This window comes from Diabrotica virgifera, chromosome 9 (assembly GCF_917563875.1).
Source record: "Diabrotica virgifera virgifera chromosome 9, PGI_DIABVI_V3a".
Lineage (NCBI taxonomy): Eukaryota > Metazoa > Arthropoda > Insecta > Coleoptera > Chrysomelidae > Diabrotica > Diabrotica virgifera.
In genome coordinates, this window is record NC_065451.1 from 36,991,467 (window position 1) to 37,005,346 (window position 13,880).

At 32.7% G+C, this 13,880-nt stretch overlaps 1 protein-coding gene across 7 annotated transcripts in view; it reads right to left on the reverse strand.

Moving 5' to 3' along the window:
• Positions 1 to 13,880, reverse strand: part of LOC114340562 (proton-coupled amino acid transporter-like protein CG1139) — a 212,350-nt gene that overhangs the window by 67,881 nt on the left and 130,589 nt on the right. For 6 of the 7 annotated variants that reach the window (XM_050661956.1, XM_050661955.1, XM_028291321.2 and 3 more), the window contains exon 2: positions 6,908 to 6,976. Coding sequence is in view for 3 of the 7 variants with exons in the window: in XM_028291321.2 (XP_028147122.1) it covers positions 6,908 to 6,976 (69 nt within the window). In the remaining 4 variants the exon portion in view is untranslated. Of the gene's footprint in view, positions 1 to 6,907; positions 6,977 to 12,934; positions 13,025 to 13,880 lie in introns of those variants that run through there. The other variant, XM_028291320.2, reaches the window with a different exon arrangement.

Below are 13,880 nucleotides of genomic sequence, written 5' to 3' on the forward strand. Positions count from 1 at the left end.
GATACATTATAATTGTGTCACCGGAAAGCGAAAATGGTAGCGCACAACTTGGAAGAACCTATAGTTCTCTAATTTTGTTTCTAGTGAAGCGACGCAGTTGGAACAAGCAGATAATACATATCTGCTTATATAATTATATTATAATATTGTGTCACCTGAAAACGGAGAAGGTAGTCCTTTAAATGTTCAGGACTGAAACAATTGCTTAAAACTCGAGAATTTTTACGATTTTATAAATATATCAGGAGATAGTATGGTATAGTTAGACCCAAACCCAGACATCAAAAGTGAAAGTTATCCTCCAACACCAAATTGTTCTATATGGTCCACATAATGTTCAGAAAAAAGTCACACCATTTTGAGCGTCGGGTTTGGGGGGGAGAGGGGGGAGAAATCTGCAAATTCGTAGTTCTTTACGTTTTTCGTCAATATTTCTAAAACTAAGCGGTTTAGCATGAACAACCCTCTACACAAAATTGTTCTACATTAAATTTGAAATAAAAAGGCCCTAAGCATATCCCTTCTAAAATGAACGCTTCCAAAGTTACGGAGGTAGTATAGTATAATTGGTCCAAAAAAAGGCCTAACCCAGACATCCAAAGTAAAAGTTTTCCTTCAACACCAAATGGTTCTACAGAATAAGCCAAATAAAAACGGAACATATGCAGTTAATACAGTGTATCGGAACTACATTTGAAATAGTCGACCAATATAAAAGTTTGACACACATAAATCATAGCAACTCAACTGCCTGTCTCCTTTTAGGCTAAGGGTACGGCCAGACAAGCGACAATTTACGGCGCCATAAGAGCAGTAAAATGAAGCGCGAAAATGGGTCCCGCGGTGAGTGTAGTGGATGGCCAGACTGAGCTGTAAAATATGGCGAAGCAATATCGAACGGGTCCATCTTCGGCGTCGTGTCGCAAACGAATGGACCTGGGTCTAAATTTGTAGCTCATCTAGCCACAACCACGACCAAAACACTGTATTTACATCTCGCGACACGCCGTAATTTACATCCTCGTCTGGTTATGCTTTTTACTGCAGCTACTGCCGCTTCAATATTACTGCTGTTACAGCGCCGTAAGAGCAGTAAAATGAAGCGGCAGTAAAAAGCATGATCAGATGGGGATGTAAATTACGGCGTGTCGCTAGATGCAAATACAGTGTTTCGGTCGTTGTTGTGGTTAATTGAGCTACAAATTTGGATCCAGGTCCATTCGTTTGCGACATGACGCCGAAGATGGGCCCATTCGATGTTGCTGCGCGATATTTTACAGCTCAGTCTGGCCACCCACTATGTATGACGAATTTTTATATTGGTCGACTATTTCAAATGTAGTTCCGATACACTGTATTAACTGCGTATGTTCCGTTTTTATTTGGCTTACCTATTCTGTATATGGTCCACATATTGTTCAGTAAAAAGTTACACCATTTTGAGCGTCCGGTTTGGGGGGGGGGATGGGGGAAAAATCGGTAAATTAGAAGTTTTTTAAGTTTTTCGTCAATATTTCTAAAACTATACTTTAGCGTAAGGAATGTTCTATAGAAAAATGTTCTTCATAAAATTTAAAACAAAAAAGGTTCTATACATAATTGTTATAAAATCAACGGTTCCAGAGTTACGGAGGGTGAAAAGTGGAGGTTTTCGATACTTTTTATATTTACCGATTTCTTCCCCCCCCCCCCAAACCCGAAGCTCAAAGTGGTGTGACTTTTTTCTGAACATTATGTGGACCATATAGAACAATTTGGTGTTGGAGGATAACTTTCACTTTGGATGTCTGGGTTTTTGGTATAGTTATATCATAAATATTGCCCAAAAAATATAAAAAGTATCGAAAACCTCGACTTTTCACCCTCCGTAACTCTGGAACCGTTGATTTTATAACAATTATGTATAAAACATTTTTTGTTTTAAATTACATGTAGAATAATTTTTGTATATAACATTGTTTACGCTAAAGCATAGTTTTAGAAATATTGACGAAAAACGTAAAAAAAAACTACTAATTTACCGGCTTCTCTCCCATCTCCCTCCCAAACCGGACGCTCAAAATGGTGTAACTTTTTACCGAACAATATGTGGACCATATAGAACATTTTAGTGTTGGAGGAAAACTTTTACTTTGGATGTTTGGGTTAGGCCTTTTTTTGGGCCAGTTATACTATACTACCTCCGTAACTTTTGAACCATTCATTTTAGAAAGATTATGCACAGGGCCTTTTTTATTTCAAATTTAATGTAGAACAATTTTGTATAGAAGAATGTTCATGCTAAACCGCATAGTTTTAGAAATATTGGCGAAAAACTTAAAAAACTACAAATTTACCGATTTCTCCCCCCTCTCCCCCCCAAACCCGACGCTCAACATGGTGTGATTTTTTTCTGGACATTGTGTGGACCATATAGAACAATTTGGTGTTGAAGGATAACTTTCACTTTGGATGTCTGGGTTATGCCATCTTTTGGATCAACTATATTATACTAAGAGCAGAAACGCGAAAGGGTTGACTTTATTGGAAGATGACAGTTCCATTCGATTACATGAAATCAACTTTAACTTAGAATATCCGAAAATCAGAGAATATTAGAAAAATCATAAATGATTACAGTGAAATCTTCTGTTAGTGATCCCATAGTAAATAACGAGGAAAAAACCTCATGATACTATCCCGACAAGGTAAACATTTGGTCTTACATTTAGTTTACTCTCAAAATCAACAAGACACCTTTGAAATATTTTATTAGAGATATTTTTACTGTTTATTTGGAACGTCAAATAAACTTGATTCAAACTCAAATTGTGGCTTATTCCACATAAAATAGTAAATTGCATAAGATGCCACAAGAAAATAGTTTCAGAACAATACCAAAATAAGCTGTAGTAGAAGTACCTACAGGACAGAGACATGATTATCTACAATTACTAAATGTTCGTAAGTTTCCGCTGGATCGCGGAAGGTTCGTCAAAATGAAAAATTTTAACGAACATTAACCGCGCCACGAACGCGCGGCGCTCACACAGCGCGGAGCTCGCGGCGCGAATATCTATCTTCGCCTTAATAGAAAACACAAATAGGCATAACCAGAGATTTGGTCCCATTATAGGTTTTATTTCTCCGGAAATAAAACTTTGAATTGTTTTTAGGAGATGTCGCTACGGCATCCATATTATGATGTTTTGTTGTAATTCGGGATTGGGAGGCTGGATTTGTTTCAGTTCGTTCAGAGATAGCCATATATACCCTTCTGAAGACCTCTAATGAGAGTGAAACGTAAGTAAGGGCATTTATGGTGCTCTCTGAACAAACTGAAATGTAAGACGTTTCTTAATTTCGTTTTACGGCGAATTATTTTATATTAGTTTTACTCCTAACTGAGTAACGGAACAAAGTTTTCGTTGGAATTTGGCCATGGTCAATAAATAGATAGTGAGGTGCAACTTTTAGACTTCCCCGTGTCTTCTTTCATTCATCATTCGTTTGGTGTGCAAGTAATAGAAACCTTGAATAGGCGTAATCAGAAACTTGGTCCCATTAGAGGTTTTAGCTCTCCGGAAATAAAGCTTTAGACCAGGGCTGATCTGTGAAAAAACGTCTATTTTGGATGTGAGAGGTGGCATTCGGATTTTTGCAGATAAAGTTAGGTGACAACTTCTGTAATAATAATTGACTTATGCTCCTTCTCAAATATGCCCGGAACATTAATAAAAAAATTAAAATATTTAAAAATTTCGAAATACATCGATTTTTTTCTAATTTCTTTGCTTATAACTTTAAAACGATTCATTTTGGAACAAAGTCGTAGAGAAATAAAATAAAGATAATTGTATTTTGTATGATATACGACTGATTAAAAATGTCTTCAAGTATTACCCTTTCTGCAATATAGCAATAAATACAAAATAAGGGGGCAAAATAAGCCTGTTGTTATTCAATGTTTTCTAACCACTTTGGTGGCACTTGGAACCTTAATATTTCACTTCTAAAATTCTTATAATATACTTGAACCGTCTAACAAATTTTATTAAAATCGACCTATGTATTTTGCATAATAAATTTGCAATCTATTTTTTTTAAGTTCAAATTTTTTAAAAACTTTCTGAACAAAAAGTAGACCATTTAGATTTAGAAGCTGACTAATTTTTTTACATATAAAGAGGCTATAATACCTATCTAATACACTTTACAGAATTAAAATCGGATTATTTAAGCGGCCTCAGCAATGTTTAAAGATATAAACAATTTTTGGCTTACAAACAAATAATATTGGAGCTTTGTTTAACAATAAAAAAATTAATTCTTAGCAATGCAAATGATCAAAACCGGTATAATTTGACTAAACTTTCAAATGCTGTAAGCAAAATTGCTATTTTATTTTTTAATCAAAAGTTATTCGTGTTCAAAAATTGCAACTTTTCGATTTTTTATTCAACCGCGTTTATCTCGAAAACTATGCATTCTACGAAAAAACTTATAAGAACATTTTTTGCTTAGAATTACCCAACAAATACAAAAAATGTTTAATTTTGCGAAAAATCGCTGTTATGTAATTCCTCAAGTTCTTTGTTTATAGCATCTTATCGACATCCGGATCAACTGTTACCCAAGAAATTCGTGTTCTACGGGTCAAAATACATAAAACTTGGGTAAGTCCATCTAAATAAAGGAGGTCGTTGCACCTTCTCCCCCCTGACGACGGGCGATAGCACTAATTTGTTTATAAGCCAAAAAATTGTTTATAATTTTAAAACATTGCTGAGGCTGCTTAAATAATCCTATTTTAAAAAGACTGACTTTTCAATCTAATGGCATATAAAACAACAAAATGTTACTCTACATCCCACCAGATGAAAACAATGGGAACCTTCTTTGGTTACACCTCCAAGGCTTCTACAATTTGCAAGCCATAACGGATGCTGAGACTAAGGAAGATGGTTGAATTTTACAATTTATAATTCACGTCACATCTGTTCAGCGCGGTAAAGTTCCAACGAGAATGGTTCCCTTCATACTCCAATCAGAGTAAACATGTAAATAAAAAATGAATAACCATTTTCAATTTCGTTGCAAAATATTCGCCGCATCATATTCTAGTCCAATCAGAGAGTGCACCAAGCACCTCTACCGGTTTCGAAACTTATTAGTTTCTCATCAGGAGGCACATATGCTGCTCTCTCTGATCCATCCAAAACAAACCCCGGCGTGCAGTCACGGATTGCAACGAACGAAATGGCATAGATGCCCTAGCGGCAACTGCTAGCAATGCCATTAGATTGAAAACTTAGTCTTTTGCTAGCAGTTGCCGCTAGGGCATCTATGCTATTTCGTTCGTTGCAATCCCGGCGTGACTGCACGCCGGGGTTTGTTTTGGTTGGATCAGAGAGAGCAGCATAATATGTGCCTCGTGATGAGAGACTAATAAGTTTCGAAACCGGTAGAGATGCTTGCTGCACTCTCTGATTGGACTAGAATATGTTGCGGCTGTATTTTCGTTTTTCAACGAAATTGAAAATGGCTATTCGTTTTTTTTAATCCTATTTTAATTCTGTAAGGTGTATTAGATAGGTAGAGCGCATGTTTATATGTAAAATAATTAGCAAACTTTTAAATAGTCTACTTTTTATTCAAGAAGTTTTTAAAAAATTTGAACTTTTTTAAAAAAATTTAGATTGCAAAATTATTATGCAAAATCTATTAAGTCGATTTTAATGAAATTTGGTGGACGGTTTAACTATGTTATAAGAATTCTTTATGGGAATTACGAAGGTTCTAAGGGCATCTTAAGTGGTTGAAAAACATTGAAAAAAAAAACGGCTTATTTTGCCCCGTTATTTTGTATTTATTTACAGAAGGGGTAATGATTTAAGACATTTTTAACCAGTCAGATATCATACAAAATTTAATTATCTTTGTTTTATTTCCTTGCAACTTTGTTTCAAAATGAATCGTTTTAAAGTTATGAGCAAAGACAGTAGAAAAAATTCAATATTTTTCAAAATTTTTAAATATTTAAATTTTTTTATTAAGAGGAAACAGTAGCGATCAACAGGTAGCGAAAACGCGTTCCAAGATTGCGGCTGTAATTTTGAATATTTATTCGAGATATTTGGCACACGTATTCGTAATATAATAAAGAATGGCGGTACAGAGCCCAATTTGAAAAATATATTATTATGTGGAAATTACTCTGTAATTAAATACAATATTAAAAAAACGAGCCTGTACCTCCATTAAGAAGAACAAAAAAATAAACTTTCTTCAAATAAACTTTTTTATCCGATGCCTAGATTTTGTGTCATTTTGGAACTACTAAAATTTTTTATTTCGTTAGTAGTTCCAAAATGACACAAAATCTAGGCATCGGATAAAAATTTATTTGAAGAAAGTGTATCTTTTTGTTCTTCTTAATGGCGGTACAGGCTCGTTTTTTTAATATTGTATTTAATTACAGAGTAATTTTCACATATTAATATATTTTTCAAATTAGGCTCTGTACCGCCAGTCTTTATTATATTACGAATGCGTGTGCCAAATATCTCGAAAAAATATTCAAAATTACAGCCGCAATCTTGGAACGCGTTTTGACTACCTGTTGATCGCTACTGTATCACCTTAACGTTCCGGCCATATTTGAGAAGGAGCATAAGTCAATTACATATAATTATTGAAGTTGTCACCTAACTTTATCTGCAAAAATCCGAATGCCACCTCTCACATCCACCTCAAAACAGATCCGCCCTGGTCTACTTCTAATTATTTCTTTTTTGCTTTATTTTCATTATCTTTAAATATTTGTTGTCTTCTACTGTTTGAGTAATTACATTATTATTGTTATATAGTAACACAATACACTAAGATATAAGTATTTAGGAAGAAACAGGTTTTGGTCTAAACTTACTTGTTCGGATTGGGAAGATTTCTATGCAAGTATGGATCGTATTCTTCATCAGGGTCATCCTTTTTAGCCCTAAAAAATAATAAAGAGTTAAGTAAGTTTGTAATTAGATAAGTTAGGTTTGTACCTATTTTGTACCTATTTTGATATTTTAACCAAGAGGAGTAAACTAAAAAGACAGATTCACACCCAAGAAAGTTACTAGAAAAATCACCAAATTAATCTTCTATTTTCGTTGATCATATCCATATGATAATCCATACATATTATATTATACTAACACATCGCTAAACAATTCTAAAAACAACAAATGTTTTTATATATAAAAGTAGACTAAGGGCCCAAGGGCCGGTTTTTCAGTGCTGGGTTAACCTATTTATTTTTTGGTCACCGAAATATTCATGTTTAATCAGATTTTCAGTACTAGGTTAGAGCTTAAACTCGTTTAAGTTAACCACGATTTTAACCGATCCTCGTTAGATGGTTTAACTCCGAATTTTGCGGTTACGCTTACGCATTGGTGCAGTGAATGCATCATGTTTATTTTTTTGAGTACCTGCCTGACAGAAGGGATTAGTTGGGTGTTGGGTTATGTTATTTTGTTATTAGTCCAGAAAGCCACTGCGCATCAGCTAGGAAAAATATTCTAATTCGGATATTTTGCACAATCTTACTCAAAAAGGACTCCTTTTAACAAATTTTCATGTTGCCAGGACCAACAGGTAATCAAAAATTTTTTAAACGTTTTTTTTTTTGTTTTTATCCTAAAATTATTTTTTTTTACATGGAAAAACCTTTTTTTGGGTTTTTTGGATCATTCCAAACAGAAAAGGTCTTTAGTGACTTTTCTCTAAAAATTATAGTTTTTGACATATAAGCGATTAAAAATTGAAAAATTGCGAAATCGGCCATTTTTAACCCTCAAGAACTATGTGAAAAACTGAAAATTTGAATGTTGCCAAGGTAGGTAGATATTCTTTAAACATCGATTGATGAAATCCCGAAGAGTTTTTTGCAATACAATATTCAAAACTCCTTTGTTTTTTAATTGCTAATCAAGTGTGCGCGACACAATTTTCCACCGACAGTATGGTGCAAATGAAAGGAATAAATTCGTTATTTCGTAAACCGGTGACTAAGAAAAAATCCCGAAACGGTCGATTTTTATTTTTAAGTTATGATATTGTGGCATATATGGTATACTAGTGACGTCATCCATCTGGACGTGATGACGTAATCAATGATTTTTTAAAATGAGAATAGGGGTCATGTGTCAGTTCATTTGAAAGGTTCTTCAATTCTCTATTCAGTAATATAAACATTTACATAATTATTTATACAGGGTGTCCAAAAAATTTTTATTAAATTAAATTATTTGACAAAAAAAGAAGTAGAAGGACACCCTGTATAAATAATTATGTAAATGTTTACATTACTGAATAGAGAATTGAAGAACCTTTCAAATGAGCTACCACACGACCCCTATTCTCATTTAAAAAAATCATCGATTACGTCATCACACCCAGACCGATGACGTCACTAGTATACCATATATGCCGCAATATCATAACTTAAAAATAAAAATCGACCTGTTTCGGGATTTTTCCTTAAAGTCGCCAGTTTACGAAATAACGAATTTATTCCTTTCATTTGCACCACATTGTCGGTGGAAAATAGTGTCGCGCACGCTTGATTAGCAATTAAAAAACAAAGGAGTTTTGAATATTGTATTGCAAGAAACTCTTCGGGATTTCATCAATCGATGTTTAAAGAATATCTACCTACCTTGGCAACATTCAAATTTTCAGTTTTTCACATAGTTTTTGAGGGTTAAAATGGCCGATTTCGCAATTTTTCAATTTTTAATCGCTTATATGTCAAAAACTATCATTTTTAGAGAAAAGTTACTAAAGACCTTTTCTGTTTGGAATGATCCAAAAAACCTAAAAAAACTTTTTTCCATGCAAAAATAATAATTTTAGGAAAAAAACAAAAAAAAAACGTTTAAAAAATTTTTGACTACCTTTTGGTCCTGGCAACATGCAAATTTGTTAAAAGGAGTCCTTTTTGAGTAAGATTGTGCAAAAAATCCGAATTAGAATATTTTTACTAGCGGATGCGCAGTGGCTTTCTGGACTATATGTTTTCTTTCATCGCAGGAAGTATTCTAATACCTCCTTATTATTAGGTATAAGGAAATTATTATTATTGAAATTATAAATTATTATCGTTATTATATATGAAGGAATTATAAGGAAATATATTTAAATATAACTGTAACAGGTACCTATGTTTATACTTACTGTAACAGGATTTAATGCATGATTCCTAGTAATATTTTAAAAGATTATTTTATATTTGTCTACACAGCAAAATACTTAATTATTTACCAAAGAGTCTGACTTCTTATTTACTGGTCAATCTGTTCAAATAGTTATAAGACCGTGGTCTTTGACAAACAAAATCGGAACAAAAGTCTAAATCGTCCATATGCGTAACCAGGATGATCTTAAGGGGGGTTTCAACTACCTGAAAGGGGGGGTTACAACTACTGGAACCCTGAGGGCTATGGTGTTAAGCGTATAGAGCTCAAAGTGCATCCCAATGGGGGGGGGGTTAAAACCCCCCAAACCACTCCGGTTACGCCTATGAAATCGTCCCAGTAATCCTAATTCTCTTCTGTTATGAAACCGAGGTAGACGTTATGAACTAAACAAAGATTCCGAACTTGATATTGCATTGCATTAATAATTTTTTTAATTTGGTTATGAAATTATCTTTTATTTATTTTTCTGTCAAATTGATCATTATTTCTCGAATTGCACATGCGCACGTACAGTTACTGCTGTCAACAGAAGAAAAAAGGTGGTTAGCTAACCGAGATTTTCTTAACTTGATTAAAACCACTGAAAAACGCTATGAGCGTTAAAATATTGGTTAAAATTTAAACTAGGTTGGCTAACCAAAATTTTAACCGCTCACTGAAAAACCGGGCCTAAAAATCCAAAAATTAAAGGAATAATGCAGAAAACACAAAAAAAACGCCGATATACTTAATTAACCTATAAAATGACAGAAGTGTCAAAATTTCATAAATGTCGTTAGTGTCAAAATTTAATAACAGTGGAGTAAACTTGCCTGCGGTTGGACCAATTAGAAAGAAGCATTACGGCGCGGTAAATTTGAATCACTCCTCTTGGTTAAAAAACAAACATTAGGTACCAATGGATAATTTGAGATCAGAATACCTACCGAACAGATAACAGGAATGCAGATATTACTCGAAAGATATACGAAAATTAGATATCTGTAAACATTCATTGCATAACGGAGAAGAAAAATACTAGGCAGAAATGCGACGGGGCCATACTTTGTCGCCAAAACTATTTATAGCAGCCATGGAGTACCTACACATTTAAATGATTAGATTGGGACACAAAGGGTATTAACATCGATGGAAATAACGTAATCATCATAGATGTCGATTACATTGTTCTCATAACAGACTACTATGCAGAACCCAGAGTTATGCTATAACACTATAACAACTACAACAAGTAACACAGAGAATCGGTAAATTAAAAACATATTTTAGTTTCAACTGAAAAATCATTATTCAGCTGAAACTGAAATATGTTTGCCGAACAATAATTTTTCAGCTGAAACGAAAATATGTTTTTTAGAACACTAAAGTTAGTGTTGAGCGAGACTGGTCTTGGTCTTGCAGTCTTGGTATTGGTCTTGCAGCAAGACCAAGACCAATATCAAGACCAAGACCGCCTTTTGGTTTGCAAGACCAAGACCAAGACCAGGTATTCAAGACCAAGACCAAGACTAAGACCGAACCTTGCAAGACTACGCAAGACCAAGACCAACCTGCAAGACTCTTTGCACTTTTTTGCAAAATTGGCTTTTTATTATTTAACTTTATTTTTTTTAGTTCAATAATATATACTGACACTGTAATAGACCTTAAACAATATCGAATTTTTAAAATACATAATATTTTAAGCTAAAGATCAACACTTTTGATATAAACTTTGATCGGTAGTAAAACAGATTAAGGTAAATTGGTTTTAACATTCATCTTCTAACTTTTCTAGCGTTATCTTATAATCTTACAACAGTAAGTACAAGGTATTTAACGCAAGCAGGCCACTCAAATAATAAAAAAAGCAATCGAACGTCAAAAAAAGGGGAGCACAATGGAATTAAAAAAAAATGCTCCGTATTAGACTGTCGTATAAGAACACATTTTATGAAAAGAATACTGATGACGTCGTTTCTGCAGTACCCAAAAATGACATTTAAAAAACCGTATTCGCTGGTGTCGCTCCTAGCGGATTGCTAATTCAACTTTCACCGGTAATTTTTAAATTTATTATTTAATTGTTATCGCTTAATATTTACAACGCTAAAAAGTAATTAAATTCTAATAGATTTTTTTCAGATTCTGCTAATCATTTTGACGTTCTATTGATGAAATATTAATTTCTTACTTCGGATACTTTCATAATTATCGTGTAGATGGCGCTAAGATTAATAGATTAATTTATAATTACATATTTCGGAACATTAAAAAAACGTAAATTCAGTATTTAAAACGTAAGTATATTTAAGGTAAAAATATATACCACAGCTTTGGTCAACTAATATTTCTTTTAATTAATGTTTTTAATTTTAATTTTAAATTAATCACTGACATTTATGTCAAATTTCCAGTAAACGTTTACAGACTTGTCACTACTGGCGCTCGCGAATTTATAAATATCCCCTCTACGTACGAGCCCACAGCGTACATATTATGTAGAAACAGAAATAAAATAATTCCTATGACAGTTCAACAGTTTCCAGTATAATAGATTTTCCGCCATATTTGTTTCTAATTGGAACTTAAAAGCTAAAAATAATGAAATTGTTTTGAGTGATACTGGATTCTTCGGAAAATGATTTTTTTAAATTTTTCTATTTTCAGTTATTCTCTATTATGCAATTTCCGCGATATCGGGCTTTGTCACACTATACAGCCACCCTGTATATGCAGAATGTTTGCTAAGTATGTGTACAAATTTTATAAGTTAAACGTTTATATGAACTGAAAATAAATTATTATTTAATGAGAAATCAGTGTTCACGTTCGATAAATCATTTCAATAGGAATTTTATATCTGGTTAAAATTGAATGTTTTTAAAAATTTTTTTCCACATGAAAACACAGTTTTGTTTTTGCCTTGTATATATGTAAGTATGTATAATTAAATGAAGCGCGTATTTCCTCCAAGTAAAATAAAACATAACTAATAACTTTTTCTTTTTTCTTCTTTTTTTCACTTTTTTTTTTCTTTTATATCATATGCTATTGAATGTATAAAAAGCAGGTTGTGTCTCAATTCAACTTAAAATCGAAATTTGAAAATAAACCTTTATATTTGAAATGTATATACTTTTTAATAAAATAATAATAATTATTAGGTGAATGTATAATGTTAAAATTGGTATCCGTTTGAAACTACATTCTACATTCTTTTAAAATTTTAAAGCAAAAAATATAGTTTCATTCTTCACATCTTTATTTATTTCAATGTATATTTTATTCGAAATTGTTTGGTTCAAATTATTACTATCAAAAAAGCAAGACCAGCAAGACTCTTGCAGCAAGACTCTTGCAGCAAGACCAAGAACAAGACTAGCCTGGTCTTGGTATTGTTCTTGTTTTGCTCATCACTAACTAAAGTATTATTGGGCATTACGAAAAAATGTATAAGAATCAGAATAGTATTGGGACCGTGCAAGTTCGGCAAAGCGACCCCTATTTCTACGCTCTATACTAAAATTCGAACTTTTAATTATATTGGCCAATTATATTAGTCCTGGTTACTGGATAATTGTCAAGGCCATAGTCCAAAAAAATAATAAGAAGAAAAAATAAGATTCAGGTTATGTTATGAAAACGTCAACAATTGTATGTAGTAAATAAAATTAGTTATTAAAATGCAGTACTGCAAGCAAAATAAAATTAATTAAATTTACCTTTATATAATAATTGCATATCATATCAATATTGTGGAGCAATATATAATTTTTCTGCTTCATTGACAGAAGGTATGAAATATACGTCAATTTGACAATTTCAATTGACAATATGAATTATTTAAGATAGTTGCAATATTTCTCCGCGACTCGCGCAGGGTCGTTTCTTGTTTCCCCTTCCAAGTAGTTGCACACTGCGAATACTTTAAGACAGGATATTTTGGTACTATGTACTTTGTGTCTTTTGAAAATTTATAAAGAAAAAAAGAAGGAAACTTTGGTAACACAATTGTTTTGTATCCACAGATCCAACGAATGATAATTTGTTATTCTGCAGATAGGAGCTATTTGCGATGAACAGTTCAAATTGAATAAAAAATACCGTGACATTTTAATACGTATTTCTGATAATTTCACGCGTTAAGTTAATTTACAAACCAGTGCGCAAATAAAAATTAAACGTCTTAAAATGCACACGTGTTTGAAAGCAAATATGCTCCGCCGTTTCCGTGCATATTTCAAAACTACCCTATCTTGAAATGAACACGGAAACGTAAATAAGCGGTCCGGTACAAACAATATAATTCTAACTTGTGACAATAGCTGCACTAGTTTGCGGTGAAAAACGTTTAAAAAAAGTATTAAAATTAAAAAAGCGATAATATAGCACCAATATGGTTTGTTTCTTTGGAGAAAAAAAATGTAGATTTTAGTTGTTATTGTTATTTTCTGTTAACAAATATTTTTCTCATCTTACTCTAGCCCAATTGTAACAGGTAAAACATTGATACTAAATGTATACTAAGTAAAATAAAAATATATTAGAACATAATCAAAGCAAATATTTTGTTTTCGCCCTCCTGTAAAATTTTGATATTTTGTGTTGCTACATTCTAGAACAGGATGAGCGAAGTAGCAAAACACACAAATGATAAACAATTCATAC